This window comes from Phaethon aethereus (genome assembly GCF_964289735.1).
Source record: "Phaethon aethereus genome assembly, chromosome: 14".
NCBI classification, from domain to species: Eukaryota; Metazoa; Chordata; class Aves; order Phaethontiformes; family Phaethontidae; genus Phaethon; species Phaethon aethereus.
In genome coordinates, this window is record NC_138590.1 from 10,457,630 (window position 1) to 10,474,418 (window position 16,789).

Genomic DNA, 16,789 nt, shown 5'->3' on the forward strand with positions numbered 1-16,789 from the left:
CCGCCGAACCGGAAGTGCCGCGCTGCCTCCTCCAGCTGGTTGTCATTTCGTGCGGCAGCTCGGTCCTGAGGAGACGGGGCTCGGCAGCGGCCGGGTGGGGAGGAGGGAGGCACCGGCTGCGGCACCGAGGCAGGAAGCGGCGGCCGCTGGGGAGGTGGGGGGAGGGGAAGGAGACAGGAAAAAAGAAAAAAAAAAAGAAAAAGAGGCAAAACAAAGCGGCGGCAGCAGTGAAGGCTCCGCGCGGAGGACCCGTCGCGGCCAGGCTCGCCGGCTACCGAAGCGCTTCCCGACTCCGCGGAGCCGGTGTCGCGGCAGCCCTTTCCCCTCTCCTGTCGCTCTCGCCCGCGGAGCCTCCCCGCTCCTTCCAGCTCCCGGCAGCAGCGTCCCCCGCGGCGACCCTCCCGGTGCCCGGCCGGTTTACATGAGGGGGAAGGAAGCCCGCCTGGAGCCCAGAAGACGCGCAGCAGGGGAAGGACTGCTCCGAGGAGCCGCCGCCGGACCCCGCGCCCCGGTTAGTCCGCCGGGCCCCCCCTCCGCTGCGCCCAGCGGCCGAGACCCTGTCCCGTAATCTCCGGGCGACTTGGGAGAACCGGTTAAACACCTTCCATGGGGGAGAGAGGAGCCCGGCCCCCCGCCGCCTGCACCTTCCCCTCCCTGCCGGAGGCTGCTCCGCTCCTGAGGTAAAAAAAAAAAAAAAAAAAAATACCCCTCCTGCCTTCCCCGACACCAGGACTCTTGCGAGGGAGGGGGGACACCGCGGGGGACACCCCACAGAGACCCGGGGCCTGGCGAGCCCCTGCCCCGCTGGATGCCGCGTCCCTGAGGAGGAAACCCCCCCAGACGCATAACCCCCCCGGCCTTTCCGCCGGGGGCTCGCTCGTCTGCAGGGAACCCACACAGCTCGGTGGAAGGAGGCGAGCCCCGCACCAGAAACCACCCTCCCAGCAGCAGCGAGAGCAAGAAAATCTCCTTCCCCTTCCTCCTGCACAACTCGCTGTCCCCTCCCTTCCCTTTTCCCGAACGCTGAATGCTGATTTCTGAGATGAAAATCTTCCTCTTCGGACAGCCAGGACTCGTATGAAGGACACGCAAATATTGGATCATAAATAAGAAGCGAGTCTGGCCAGCTCAGAAACCCAGCCCAAAAGGAGCAGCATCAAGAATCCACCCTTCTCCTGCACAACTCATTCCCCACCCAACACACACAGAATACTAATTTCCTGAGATAAGATCTTACCCCGCTAAACAACCACACACACGCATACACACACACAGAGTGTATATTATTGCTAAATATAATAGGTTAAACCCAGCAGCACGGGAAGAAGGCTCTTCTGCAACTCATGCCCCCTTTTCACCCTTCTGAATGCTGAGATCTTGAGGTAAATTTTTCCCTTACCCACAGCAAAGACTCTTTTTGAACAGGACACAAATATATATTAGATTAGAGAGATGTATTAAATTATTCCAGATTTAAATCTATTTTTTGCTGCCAAGGGGTCGGGGGACCAGACGTCATTGTATATTTTTTTTTTTTGTTCCCTCTTAACTCATTTATGGGCGAGTCAAGGCTGCTGAAGAGGGAAAAAACAGGATAGTTAGAATCTCTTTATCCTTATTCCCCAGAAGCTTTTTTTCTCATTGCTGTGCATTTCCTTTAGAAAAAGGAAACCTCTTATTTTGTGAACCAAAGATTTATTTTTCCCTTCCTCCTGGCCAAAGGAAGGAAACAGACACAAATTGACACATTTAAGTAGTTGAAGAGATCTATCTTTTGCAAAAAAAAATCTTTATCCAAATCTGAATTAAATAGCGTGGAGGGAGAAACTGGAATATCTAGCTAAAACCAGGATACTTGCTAATCTCGCCTCAGAAGAGGACGAGGTAAACACTAAACATCAACTTGTTCTTACAGGGAGGGTTCAAACCCTAAATATAATAAATGGGGGATTACGGGTTTGGAGTGTTAGTGCAAAACAACACTGGAAATAAGTCAGCTTTTCCAGTCAGATTTCATCCACATCTGCAGCCTCCACACCATCATCAAAATGCAACCCCCAGCCCTGCTGCTTTTATAAATAATAACACAGCTGCCAATGGCAGTACTGCTGGGTCAGCTTGGCTCTTTCCTGCTCCAGCTGCCCATAATATTCAGGATGAGATTCTGGGGTCAGAAAAATCTAAAACTCAGCAACAGGAAAAGCAAGAGTCCCTAGAAAAACAGCAGCTTTCCCCTGGTCAAAGTCAGGAAGCAGGCATGCTCTCTGAACCTGAGAAAGCTAAAACTGAAGAAAATCAGGGCGATAATTCTTCAGAGAACGGCAATGGAAAGGAGAAAATAAGAATAGAATCGCCGGTGTTAACAGGATTTGATTATCAAGAGGCTTCGGGGCTAGGTACTTCGACGCAGCCCTTGACATCCACTGCATCTTCTCTGACTGGTTTTAGTAACTGGTCTGCAGCTATAGCACCTTCTTCTTCTACAATAATCAATGAAGATGCAAGTTTTTTTCACCAGGGAGGGGTCCCTGCTGCCTCAGCTAATAATGGTGCTCTGCTGTTTCAGAATTTTCCACATCACGTCAGCCCTGGCTTTGGTGGTAGCTTTTCCCCCCAAATTGGACCCCTCTCTCAACACCACCCTCATCACCCCCATTTTCAGCATCATCACAATCAGCATCAGCAACAGAGGAGGTCTCCTGCAAGTCCTCATCCACCTCCATTCACACATAGAAATGCTGCTTTTAATCAATTGCCTCATTTGGCTAATAATCTTAACAAGCCACCTTCTCCATGGAGCAGCTACCAAAGTCCATCGCCCACACCATCTTCATGGAGCCCTGGTGGAGGTGGATATGGTGGGTGGGGTGGGTCCCAAGGTCGAGACCACCGCCGGGGACTGAACGGAGGGATAACACCCTTGAACTCCATCTCGCCCTTAAAGAAGAATTTTGCAAGTAATCATATCCAGTTGCAGAAATACGCTCGACCCAGCTCAGCCTTTGCTCCAAAATCGTGGATGGAAGACAGTTTGAATAGAGCTGACAACATTTTTCCTTTTCAGGTGAGTATACTCTCTTATATCCATAAGAAAAATAACACGTAAGTGCATTAAGATGCCCTAGGAAGGGTTGGGTGTTTGGACAGTGCAGTCTGATTGCATGACTTCTGTGCTTGCTACTAAAAAAAATATGGTTAACTTGAAATGTCATAGTGTGAATTATGGTCCAAGCTGTGAATAATTTTTGAGGGTTTTTTTAATAGTGATGGTCATATAAATAAATACCTGTTGCCCACCAGACATCCGTATTAGCCAGTTTCCTTCAGCTTAATACTTACACACCTTCAGAAGTAGCCGATGAACAAATTTAGTTACAAGTAGAAAGTATTTCTACAAAAAGGAGTGAGGAAAAAAAGTGCTGCCTGATGAAGTATGAAAGATCTGAGGCCTTCTGAAGTGTCTGAGAATGTACCACATCTGAGAAAAAGTATTAAGTATTGTATTTTGGTTTACAGTATCATACGGACTTGCAATGCAACATAATTTTTGTAGCATTTTTTTCAAAACTTTGTTTTTTTTGCATGATGGTAATCAGCGCAGTTTGCTTTTCTCAGTAATGGCAGCAAATTTTGGTTACAGGTCATTAAATCATCACCAAAAATAGATCTGGACGAGTGTCAGTTGGTGGTCTCCTGTATTTTAATATGGCCTTATCCTGGCAGGAGGCAGGTTGTCTGGCAGTTCAGCCTCTCCTTCTAGGCTGACTTCTTATGAATTTGAAAATAACTGTATAATGTTGAACCTAATTTGCAGTAAAAAAATTATGACCACTAGTTAAATCTAGCTTTTGTGTGTGTGTCTACCTTTTGTAAACTCCTTTGGGGTGAATCGAAAAACCCAAGAGTTCTTTGATGTTTAGAGGGTTGTTTTTCGAGATCTTCAAATGAGGGCAAAAGTAAAAATTTCAAAATGATTGCGCTATTTCTAGCCATGCTGTAAGAACCGGGGTGACCTACTTCAAAATAATTTGAAAGACCTGTAGATTAGAAAAATGAGTAATATGTATCATGTTATAAACCATCCAAAAGAAATATAAATATATTTAATAATGACTTTGCAGACTCAGAGGTAGGTTCAGTCCTTCCTAAACTCTTCAGCGTCTGTTTGGTGCGCAGGGCCCAGCCTTCCGACAACGGAGCAGCTGCTGGCAGTAACTTCCCATTAGAGACCTTTTTCCTACTGCAGAGCTACTAGCTGGTTCAGTATCAGGTAGAGCCCTTGTAAATTTAGAATGCGTAGTATTAATTGATTTTAATGTCAGGATTTGTAATTAATATAATGAACCTGTGTCCAGCATACCAAATTTATACACTCAAACGATTAGAAAAGGGGACACAGCTGGAGTCGGTCTTTTTTCAGCCTCGCTGCGGCGAGACTTGGCTCGCAGTTTAATTCATTCTGTACCCTGACACGTAGCTGATGTTCAGAGTGACAGAATGAGATCAAGTGTGTCCTTGCTGCTGTGTATAACGCCCAAATATATATGCAGCAATAGAAATGTGCTTGGTTTGACATCAAGGACATTACAGGAAATTGGCAAAGCCAACCTTGACTTCTGGGTTGTGTTCCAAACAAAAAATATAAGACACATGTATTTTGATGATGGTAAAGAAATAATTTTTGTGTAGCGTGTTGGTATCTGTTTACGTAAACACTAAGATGAAGCTGTACATGTCAAGACCAAGTCTGACACTTCTTCATGCCAAGAAAAGGAAAGTGTTGAAGTGCTTTCCAGTCTGTTACTATCACTTCTGTGAAGAAAAGGGCAGGGCAGCAAAACAGGACTTCAGCATTGCAGACCTAGAAAGATGCTGATTAATTTTGAAGTCATCTTGGACTACTGCTTTTTATAACTTTTTTTTTGTGTAAAATCTTTAGCTCCTTTGGTCACTTAGTCATTTGTGTGTTGAAAGCATACTGAATTTTTGAATCGCTGGAAACAAATTATGTAAAACTTGACCTTTGATGCCTTTTTATTTTTTCTTGATTATGCTGCTTGTATGCCTGACTCAAAGCAGAAATAAGGAGTTTTGCTTATTGTATATTTGAGTTCATGCATATATATATATATATGACGTATCCTTGATGATGCAGTCATGTACTGGACAAGGCTATTTTGTTACTGGAAGCTTCTTAGATTCCTGGTTAGGAAATAATTGAAAGCTGTCTTTGCTGCAGCAACATAATGGAGTAATTTGATACAACTATTCCTTTCATTTAATATTTATGTTTTGCTGCCTAAATCATTAACCACTGTTCCTGCAATCTAGTGAAAATTAGTTTCTTTAGAAGGCAAGATTGCAAGCAATTGCAAATATTTGGGATCGCTTTTTTCCCCTCAAAGATTCTCTCTACTCCAAAGCATGCTAAAACACAGAAGTCTATGTTTTGCTGGAAATCTTAGGGTAACCAAGTGTAAGTGCTTGTTTCCTCTTCGGAGAGGACAACATTGCATAATGTCCCTATAAGCTACTAATGTGAGCTACTGCTCACTTCAAATATTTCTGCCCATGGCCCTTAGATGCTTGTCATGAAGTGGGCATTCGAAATGGCGCAGATAAAAGGAAAATACCGTGGTGATCTGTTTGATAACCTTGCAATTTGATAATTGCTTGCTAGGTATTGAGAGCCGCATGCAAAACGTGCTTTTTGTTTTAAGTGTTTTTCATTTGTCTCATAACATTTCAGAAATAGCATGTCTGTAGGAACCGCTTGTTGCAGAGATGGAACTGGAAGCAAGACTGGAGGAGCCTGTTACCAGAGCTGTTAATTTCATTAAGTTTTGATATTGTGCTTTAGCCACTGGGCAGCCTTCCTCCTTCAAAGATCTTTTGAAAAGAGAAAAGCCATTGTTCTTTGTGCGTTCATTTGAAAAGGAAATGGTCTCCAAATGAAAAAATGGTTCCTAAATTTAAAAAAAAAAAAAAAATTAGTCTGACACAACAGCATTCCCTGAGAATTAATAAATGAAAATGCTTTGACTGTGACTATTGCATCTTACAAAGTTACTGATTTTTTAAAAAATAATTCCTTCTACTTCTCTCCCAGCAGCACTGCCAAACTAAGTGTTCAGTAATTGCATTTTACTGCAGCATTGCCCTCAAGATTGTTTTGGCTTTCCTTTTGCTGTGTACTTGCACTTCCTCATGAGTGGAACATCCTGCCTGTTATGCAATGCATAAATCTTGCTTTGATAGGCATCTCCAGGTTTCCAGATCGCATCTTCAAATGTGTGACGATGTTTTTTAAATTGGTCTTTGAAGGCACAAGCAAATTAAGCAATAGTGTTCAGCTTTCTGTAAAAATGCTTAAAAATAATTTGTGTTTCTTCCTGGAATCAGGCTTGAAAATAACTGCCCATTTCAAAGAATTTTGTACATGAGAGCAGTTCATTATACCCACTTGTTGAAAATGTTTTTTCCTTTCTTCTACAGTGGCTAGTTTCCAGGTATATAACCCCTTCCAAATCCATTGAGGGTCTGTGCCAGAGAGACTTTCTCTTCCCCCAGGCAGATATGGAATGTTTGAGAAAACACATAAGGGATTACAGAATGTGTTTTAATTCTGAGCTATACGTCATGATTTGTTTGCCTGTAGAAATGGGTTGATTTAATAAGTGCATTAAACAAATTCACAGGGAACTGGAATTATAAAAAAAAAACAACTTCTTGAATGCATTTGCCAGCCTTTCCTCTTGAAGGAATTTTGCAAATAAATTTCTTTACCATGCCTTTTTATTTTAATATTTGTTCTTTGTTTTTGAGGAACCTTTTCATAAATCATGATGGCTGGTTGCATAAAATGAGGCTACTTGTTTTGCAGAATTTTATTTTTATCCTAGCAGTAGCAATTATTCCAAGAAATTTCAAGCTATCATTTTAAACTAGAATAAATACTTGAAGTTGGATTTTTTAAATGTCTGTTCACCCATTTTTCTATAACTACATCAGCTGTGTCATAGTGTTTTGTATGCAGTTCCCCACAGCTACTGATCTGTGGAATTAGAAGCACTCTGATGTGGTATGACATGCACAAGTTAAGTACTGTGGAAGTTAACACTGTTCTTGTTTTATAAACTTACTACTGATGTTAATACTTCAGCTTTGGCCCTCCTATGTGTTCAGGGTTTCTTTTTAAAGGGAGCTTTTCTTAGAAGCTATTTGAATTATGTTTGTATTTTCCTGAGATTAAAAGGAATATTCTTATTAAGTATTTTGCTTTGAAAATGGCATACTTAGAAGCCCAACACAAAGATTGAGAACACAAGATATTGTGGAAAATAATTTCTAGAAGATACATAAAAAACTATGTTGCTAAAATAGAATCAGACACATTACTGGAAATTTTTTATAAAGGTCTGTAATTTCTAACAGTTAAAAAAAAAAAGTTCAAGTTTGACAAAACCAGAAGTGCTCCCTCCAAAAAAAACCTCCTATGTTATGCGTCACTTAACTTTTCCAGCTTTTTCTTATTGTTCCCTGGTGAAGCTATAAAAGATGATCAGGGCAGCACACAGCAACATCCGTTCAGGAAAAACCTGTTTATTCAAAGCCTTTAATTCACTGGATACTGGACTGGGAGCTGGAATACAGCACTTGCAGGGTGGTGGGAAGGAGGGGAGGTTTACCCAGAAGCATAATCAAGTTCAAATTTGCTTTGCAATTAAAAGAAAAATGTGGAACTTGTATTTAGTGCCTACAGTATTACCTCTCCCTACACACTTTACTTCGACTGAGACACAAGGTTTTTTAATTGTGGGGAAATATGTACAAGGTTTCAGAAAGTTTCAGGCTTCCTGTGCTATAATGAGGGTAGAAAACGTGGTGGTGAGTCTTCTGGTTTTCACAAGTATTCTGGTTTGACAAAGATTTATATATCTAAAATAAGCCCCAGTTTTACAGCTACACCTACTCCATAAATACTGCTTAATCACCTTCAATAAATTGCTTAACGCAATGGCATACTTTGCATTATTATTGATGCCTCGGTCTTCAGAGAAATATTTTATGAGATTAGGCACAGCCTTAGCTACCAGCAAGTGCTCATACCCTGCCAGGCTTTACTTTTTGTACAATTTGGGATTTTAGCATTGGGAGGCCCATCACGGGAAGCACTGAATAGAAACTCTCAGGTTCTGGAATCTTAATTGTTCCGGTGATGATAAGGCTGTGAGTGCATATTAAATGCAATGAATCTGCACTTTAATAGGTAAATTAGAGGTACATTTTTCTGATGTGCAGGAGAATTTAGGTATGGGATTTTTTAAGTGCCAAGTATGATCTTCTTTTTTGGAATGAAAGGTCTTTGGACTTTGAAAAATAGGCTCCATTTTTTACAAGACCTCTAAACATAAAATAAGCTGTCTGGGTGCTAGTGGGGAAACCACTGTAGTCACAGAGGTGAAGTGGTTTGCCCATGCTGTATGAATCCAGTGGCAAACTTTTGACATGATGCCCTGAGTTCTACTCTCTATGCTTTAACAATGAGATTGCATTACTATGAGCACTCTACATACTAATAAATTATTTCTATACAGTAGGAGAATCAGAATATTTTTATTTTTCTGTAGACAGAGCTGACCAGTGCATAGTTTAAAACTGTTGTGTTTGCTGTTGTAGAATATTTAGTCTTGACAGCTCTCTCTTAACCAGATCTGCTACCTGTATATTATTGTGAAAACAATACTGGATATTCAAAATTATGTTTAATGAATGTCTTTTGAAATGTTGGCTGACATTTTAAACACAGGAGTGGATTAAGACTGCAGGTTGTTTTCTTTCTCTTTTTTTTTTGTGTGTGTGTGCCCTTGTATTCAACCTGATGCCTTTCTGCCTCAGTTCTGTTTCCCAAGGCTGTGTGTGCCCTTTGAGCCCTTTGATAAAGCACAACTTCAGATGCACTAAACATACTTGTGCAGAGTCCAGTTCTAGTGATCAACCTGGGTAACTAATATCAGTCTGTAGTTAACTTATTTTCTTACTGACGTGTACATATTCTGCTTTACTCCAGGGTAGTCAGTATGCCTATATCTTAAGTAAATTAAAAAGTATACAGGAAACAATCCAGCTCCACGGAAAGCACTGTAACTTTGTGAATTGATCCATTAAAAACACCACCATGTTGTTATTAATTCTCTCTACATGAAGTCTGTTGAAGAAAACATTACTTTTTTTCCTAAGTACAGTGTGGCTTATGTGCTTTATAACTCATAACTGATGTGTACCTGAGAATAACTCACATTTAGTTGCCGGTTAATGATCAATATCTTGCCTGTTAACAGCTTTTTTGGTGTTACGGAATTAAATGAATAGTTACATGTTTCTTCAGCAATACAGCCGCTACTACTAATCTGTCATCAGTCTTTATTCTTATGTTAGGTGTATATAATACATATATATATTTCAGATATGTGTTTTTATGTTTATATTTATTTCTGATAAAATGTGCTGGCCATCTTGGAAGTTAAGACTGGCAAAATTTGTGCTACTGATTTCAAACCAGTCTTGGAATAAAAGGCTTTTAAATTGTATTAAAATCCTAAAAAACTACCAATGGTGACTTTCTCTAGCAGTGTGGACCTTTTTAGTATCAGGACAAATAGTCAACTAAATTAATGGAGTTCTTTTATAATAAGCACTGTGCAAACCTCTGAACCAGTTGAGCATGGCATTTTGGCTGGTCTGTATTTAGGACATACATGACTGACATCTTTTTATTGGATAGATGTACACAGGTTTACTTATATACCAAGTTCTTGAGTTACTCTGCATTTCCAGACAGTTGGACTGCTGCATTAATTTCAGGAATATATCTGAATTCAATAACAGTAACTAACAGTAGTAGTGGCTCTTAGTGTTGTGCTTAACATGATTTGCCATCTTCTAATTAATAAGCAGAGACATGGAAGAGCAAACTGTTCCAAACAACCCAGGAATAAGACTGATCTTCCCAAGGGTGCTGAGGCTGGGACAATTCAGCACTGTGAATTGACAATGATGGTTAGATGTGCTGTAAGCACAGAGCCCTTTTGTTGGAAAGATAGGCAAGAAACAGGTAGTAACAGATCAGCATTTTGAGGGTCCTCTAGCCTGTGACAGTCTTCTCCATTGCTCTGAGAAGTTACTGGAACCACTGGAGAGCGTGAGTATGAGCATGGGCCGCATTTTAGCCAGTCCTCTTTTTTATGTGATCGATTGCTAATAGCCGCAGGTAGGAATACGACCATTTAATCTTTTGTATTGGTGTGCAGGGTCATGTTTTGAAGTGTTTGCAGTATGATTAGAAGCTTATGGACCTTAGATGACAAAAGTGACAGCTAGCTGGTTCACTCGGAAAGGAAAAACTATGAATTCCTCACTACAAAAAGCTTCCATTGAAGAACGTGTCAGCTAATTAGCTCAATTAAATTTTTTTTCTCAAATGTTCACGATATTAAAAATGTACCATTGCAGCAAAACCCTCTGTTTGTTACTAAGCTCAACCCAGCGTAACAGACATTTTAGAGACAAGAGGCTGTCGTCGGGCTCACGTGCTCGAGCACATACACAGCACAATAAACTAGAAATTACTCAGCTTGGGTTTCTCCCTTCGTGTCTCTCGGACAACTGAAATATTAAGTGCCACAAATTTAACAAAGACTTAGAACTACTGAAGTTCTGCATTTTGTGAAATAAAAATTTTGTAGCTTTTCATGGTTTGGACTTGAGGTTAATTCCACACAGAGAAACACAATACAGTATGAAAGCCAGAATGGAAGAAGGAATAGCAACTGAGGGATGTCAGGTTTTCAGAAAATGCTCCCACCTGTGTTTTAGGCTATTTTTGTCATGTTTTGAGGACTGCTGAAAATGTAGATATTGTCTTCCAGCATCCATTCCTGAGTTTACACAGCTGTTGGATCCCAGTGGGTCCAGGATGGAGACCCAAAGACTTCTACTCAATTCTGCTAAGGTCTTTTAGCGTAACTAGAGCCTGAAATAGTATGAACTAGTAATGTCTAAACCAAAACAAGCTAAATACTATTAGGAAAGGAAGAAATCAGTAGGAAATGTGTGAAAATAAACCACAGAATTTAAGAATTTAAATGCTCGTGATAGTTTCTTTAAGATGCTTCAATTACTTTGTAATATAAATGCCCAAGGAAATAAATAGTGTGGAGAGACAGGGCAGCGCTATGCTTTTTATAGCAAATTTGATATTGGGCTAGACGAATAAAGCAAATGGTTCCAAACTCTGGTCTTCCTAATGCTACTTGAAATGCAGCACATCCGGGTAGAAATAGTTCAGCTATTCTGTGTCAGTAATAAACTGTTCTGGCGAGAGGAAAAATATCAGAACATTTCACTGAAAACCAGCATTTTGTAGTGGTCAGAATGTGACTTATGAACTTGGAAATGGATTGGGATTCTAGGAGCTAGTGGGTTCCTGCTCTTAAAGTAGTGTTAGGTGTTTAAAGTTCAAGATGACTGATCATTGTCAGATACAACGAATGCCTCTGGCAACGCTGCAATTAATACTGCTTTAGCACTTCATCACTGGAAGCAAAGGACATTATAACTTGATACACAACAGTCGGTGTGCAATACCGTTTTTTACTTCACTGCTGGTTTTAAAAATTATCAAAGCTGGATCTGTGTGCTTTGGAGAGATTTCAGCTTCACAGCTAGAGTTAGGGACAAAAAATATACATTCACTGCTGTTATAACAATAGTTGTAGAGAAGCAGTTTAGAGCAAATGTCTGTCTTGAATTGCTCACATTTTGCTTTCTTATTTGAACACATACTTTCCATGTTTGATCTAAGTTCAGAGGTGACTCTCTTAGAGCATGAACAAAACAAAATCTTTAGAATTGATGTTAGAGTTCTTGGACACAGAAAAATTAAATTTAAGGTGGATTTATACAATATGTACAATTATTATAATTGCATAAAATTCTACAAATGTCCAAATGTATAAATACATTGGTAACATGGACAGGTGAATAATTTTGGGAATGAGTGTGATTTTTTTTTTTTCCTCCATTAGGGACCTTTTATGAGACTGTAAAGATTTCAAAGTTTATATATAATTTCTGTTACACTGAATTTGCTAATTAAAGTAATGCAGTGCCAGGATATTTTATGTTGTCTTATGCTACTGTAAGTCAGATTTTTTAAGACATGGAGTTTATTGTTTTAGTTGGGAAAGTCTGAACCATGCGTGTGTTAAATGATGGCATTGCTTAATATAAAGCAGAAATATTTGGTAATATACTTCAGATGGCTTGAAATAATGAAACAGTAAGGTGCATGAGACATCTTGCCTCCCATTTGTTGAGTCGTCCTTCAATTCTAGTAACACTGGGAATACCAAACTTGTGAATTCAGGGAATTAAAAATCAGAGCAAAGTTGTGATCTAGTAAACCAGACTATTCGGAACACTACTGCTTGTATGGAATATTTTATAATTATGCAGAATTTAAACTGTCTGTCCAGAGTTAGATTGTTTCAGTTATTGAGGTTGTAGTTTAGGTGGAGGAAACTCTACTTCTGGAATTTCGATTTTCTTCAATTTGGGCTGAAATACCTACTTTATGATTTCTCCTTGCAATTCTGTCTCCCAGGATATGATCTTTACTTCCTAACTGTGGAATTATTTTAAACAAAGTTTAACTGTGTAGTAAGGAATTCAAACTAAATATTGAATTTGGGTTCTTAAGTGATTGGTTATGATAAATACAGACCAGATTAATATTTAAGAATATTCTAATTTTGAATATTCCTGTATCAGACTGACTTTACTGGTGTATGTGTTTTTGCTTAATTCTGCTGTAGTAATGTAGAACAAAACTGAAGTTTTTATGTTTCAGGTGGTCTTGTTCAACACTATGTGTTACCTAAACTGGCTTTCTTTGTATTTGCTTGCAGGATCGCACAAGGACTTTTGACATGCATTCACTGGAGAACTCGCTAATTGACATAATGAGAGCTGAAAATGATTCACTGAAAGGTAAATTTAGGAAGACACTATTTCCTTCAGTAAATAAATGGGAAGATGTGCTTACTTAGAGTTAAGAAACTTCAGTTTTGGTTAGGAAAAGGGAAGTTACGTTGTGCACCTAATGCATGTCAGTCAGCTGGGGTTGGCCTCCTTTTCTCAGTTGTCTCTGGATGAGGCTGTTGCAACACTTGAGCACTTGAGCGTGTTCTGTCTTTATACAAAACAATGCGAAACACAAACATAAGCTCATCTTTTGTGTAAGTTGCCAGTGTTTTTAATAGATGCAATGTGTGCAGCCTGTAAAAATGATCAACTTCAGATATCTCGTGCAGCTGAGACATAACTTTTTGCTTAATAGCGTGTTCCTGCTGAAGTCATCGTTCTTTCTGTCTTGGGGAAGAATGAGGTTTACCTATGTCATTTTGAGAAGAACACTCAGCATTTCATCATAATTTGTTTTAGTTCTTTACCTCTCTTTTTGTTGCTGCCTTGAGTTGCAAAATTCTTTGTGCCATTGGGAAAGGAAAAAAGGGGGAACTGACTCGCAATTGGTATTTATTTTCTTTTTTTTTTCCTCGCAAAGATAGTCTTTCTTTGAAAAGACCTCAACTTACAAAGTATTCAAAGCATTGTCTTCATATTTTATCTAAACCTGAATAGAAACTGCTTATGGTATACAATTCAGAAGTCTAGTTTCTTACTCTTGTTCTGTATAATGAGTAATCTATTTCAATTCGATGGTTACTTGTATAAGTAAAAGTAGTCAAATTCTTACTTGCGCTCATTAAGTTTTGTTACCAGTCATGAGACCACTAAAAAACCAAACCTGTGTTTGTGGTTTCTGAAAGCAAATTTCTTTCGCTATCAAGGCTTGCGGTATTAATGAAATCAGGCTTGTTTTAATAGTGGTTCTTGCTCAGAAGACCAACCTTTGATAAACTGGCAATAACTTGCATTTTTTGCATTCACCTTTGTCTGAAATGCAGCTTGCATTTCACATCCCCAGTACTGTGCCACAGTTCAGGGAGATGAGAAACACCAAGAAATACGCTTTCACATTGAAATGACAAGGAGAGCTTCATGTAGATATAAGTAACGCCAAATTAATTTAAAAACCCAACATACATTCCCTTCTTATGTGGCGGGGGCCAGGCTTTTTTAATGACAAGTAGTTATAGCTTTCATTTGTTTTATATCCTGTCTGGCAACATCCTATGCCCTCAGCATTGGACACCGAACCAAGAATCGGGTGCCCTTCCTTGACTGCAGCACCTGGGATTTGCCCTGAGACCTTCTATTCCACTGTCAGGCAGGCCCAGCCCAGGTTTTCGCTGCTGAAATCTGGCAAGATAACAACCCAAGGTGATACGGCTGTAGAACACGTAAAATTGCCCTTTAAATTTGAATTTAACAAAGTCAGGTTCATATGTATTCAGCAACTAAGCAAGGGTAGTTTTGTACAGTAGTATGATTTGTAGTTTAAATGCTTTGAAAAGATTCGTTGCAATTGAATATATTTTTTTTGAGTGCTTACCGTGTTTTAAGAATGATGGAATAAGCGTGTCAGCAAAGAAATGTATAGTTCTGATACACATTAATTCCTGCTTGAGCTTGATTGTTAATCCCCTCTGCAGAGTCATCTACAGTTTGTCTAAAGTTTTGTGTGCGTTGTATCATACTGATGAGAATGCAGTTGTATTGTTCTGGGAATTATTTCTTAAGTTCTTCGTAAATTGTTCTGTTTCATGGTTAATAGTTACAAAACTACAAAGAAAAAGTCTCAAAACTGAGATGAAAAATTTAAGTGATCCTACATGAAATACTTAATTGTGAAGCCTCGTTTTTCAAGGATTTCCTCAGCAAAAACATTTACATTTGCTTATAGTGAAATATGCAGTATGCTGAATTTGACTGCTGCTTATCTGGCATGGCAGACTTAATACAGTAACTTATTTGCTGTAATATCCTTAGGAACGGATCTTTATTCAAACTAGGATCTACCATGTTGTCATAATGCTGCAGTGATCGTCTGTAAGTAGGGCAGGATTTGTAAGGAGAAGAAATACTTTTAAGTTAAACCAACTGATACAGCTGGAAAAAATTGGAACTTGCTAGTACAAAACATGTTTCAAGTCAAGCCTGAAGAAGGGCTCATGTGATCACAAGCCTTTTGTGTTTTTTTTCCATCTGCATCAGTTGGTGTATGATATGTCAACACAGATTCTGTCTCCTGTTTTCCCTTTTCTTGCCTCACCTTCATTTAAACTGATTGAAAGGAATCTTTAAAAACCTTGGATCTAGAAATCTTCAAATTTTACAAATTATGGTTGTCAGTTCAAATCTTGCTTGCCTCTTCAAACACCTGCAGTTAAATAAGAAGATCTATAGGAAGTTTTTTGTTTTGCATTTTAAATGACTTAATCAGTGCATACAGTGCTTTTAAAACTAAAGTTGGATGCTCTCGGAAAGGAAAAGCTTCTGGGTTTCAGACTTTAAAAATAGCCTGGGCAAGACACTAATAAAACATGCTGTAGAGAGCAATCTCAGAATGGCATGGAAATAATTCAGATGATCTAATAGGTCTCACTGCTATCTTGTGATTCTTTGAGAGGCTTTAATATTGACTCAACATGAGTTTAGTATATAACACTAACACCACTCGCTTTCATATTGTGAGAAAGAAGTACTATGTTAAAATATACCTTCAAAACAACTTAAAGAGAATGGACGTGATAATAGACACCAATCACAGTTTGGAAGCCACTGTCTCTTGGAAATAATTTCTATCTTTAAAAGGTATGTTCAGAGCAGCAGGTTTGGATCCTGTAATAAAATTGTAAGTAGGAATTCTTCAAAATTTAACAAAACTCATTCACAGTGTGTGCTTCTTGACTGAGGTGAATAGATTGTGCTAGCCTTGGATTTGTTCAGGACAGTAATAATTATCTTCTTAGGTTGTCTTGCTATATGAAATAAGTAGTGTTTCCTACCTGAGGTACAAAGGTTCATCTTAAGATCATTGATTCAGTACATTCAATATTACCTTTTAACGCTTTTCATGGGCATTTTACCATTTTTTCCCCCCTCCTTTTAAGGTATATTTTTAACCCTGCTCAAATCCTCTTCCTTTGCTGAGCATCTGCCATTTCAATATGTTATTTTTATCCACACAAGTGAGTGTGCTGCATGCTGCATAGCCAACGACAGCCTGCAGAAGCCTTTCCCTGGAGACTAATTGCATCTTCTTTACAATGTATTCAGCCTTCATGAGCTGAGCCTGGGATCCAGAGACCGATTTTCGAATCTGGGTCTTCCAGATGGCAATTTGAGCATTACTGTAATAGTAGTAGATTGACCAAATATTTCCTTGTTAAGTGACACTGAAATGTCTTTAAATACTTTATAACTGCAGACTGTTTTATTACTGAAATATCCTATGGTTCAGTTCAGGATATAAGGTTATTCCCTGGAAATTATGCAAGGTGAAATGGATTAAAGAAGCAGGCCGGTACATCTGCTTCTAGCGCTGCGAAGCACTCCTGTAAAATTTGGGTGTGAATAGCTCAGTATCTGCATGGATGCTCTAACGACTAAACATACTGATGCACACGAAGGAAGGTTTTAGAAGTAGTGTTAAAGTCTGAGTATACATACAGACACTGGGGGAGAGAGAGTCGAACGGCAGCTCTTAAATTTTAGAGATAAGAAAGCTGGAATGATGAGAACTAGCACCATTCAGGATTTCTCT

At 39.4% G+C, this 16,789-nt stretch overlaps 1 protein-coding gene across 2 annotated transcripts in view; it reads left to right on the top strand.

The window, feature by feature from the left end:
• Positions 1–1,942: 1,942 nt before the first annotated feature.
• CPEB4 (cytoplasmic polyadenylation element binding protein 4) overlaps positions 1,943–16,789 on the top strand; it is a gene marked incomplete at its 5' end in the record, with an annotated part of 38,662 nt that continues 23,815 nt past the window's right edge. For both annotated transcript variants that reach the window (XM_082006071.1, XM_082006072.1), the window contains 2 exons: positions 1,943–3,064; positions 12,969–13,050. In XM_082006071.1, the coding sequence (XP_081862197.1) occupies positions 1,943–3,064; positions 12,969–13,050 (1,204 nt within the window). The remainder of the gene's footprint in view (positions 3,065–12,968; positions 13,051–16,789) is intronic.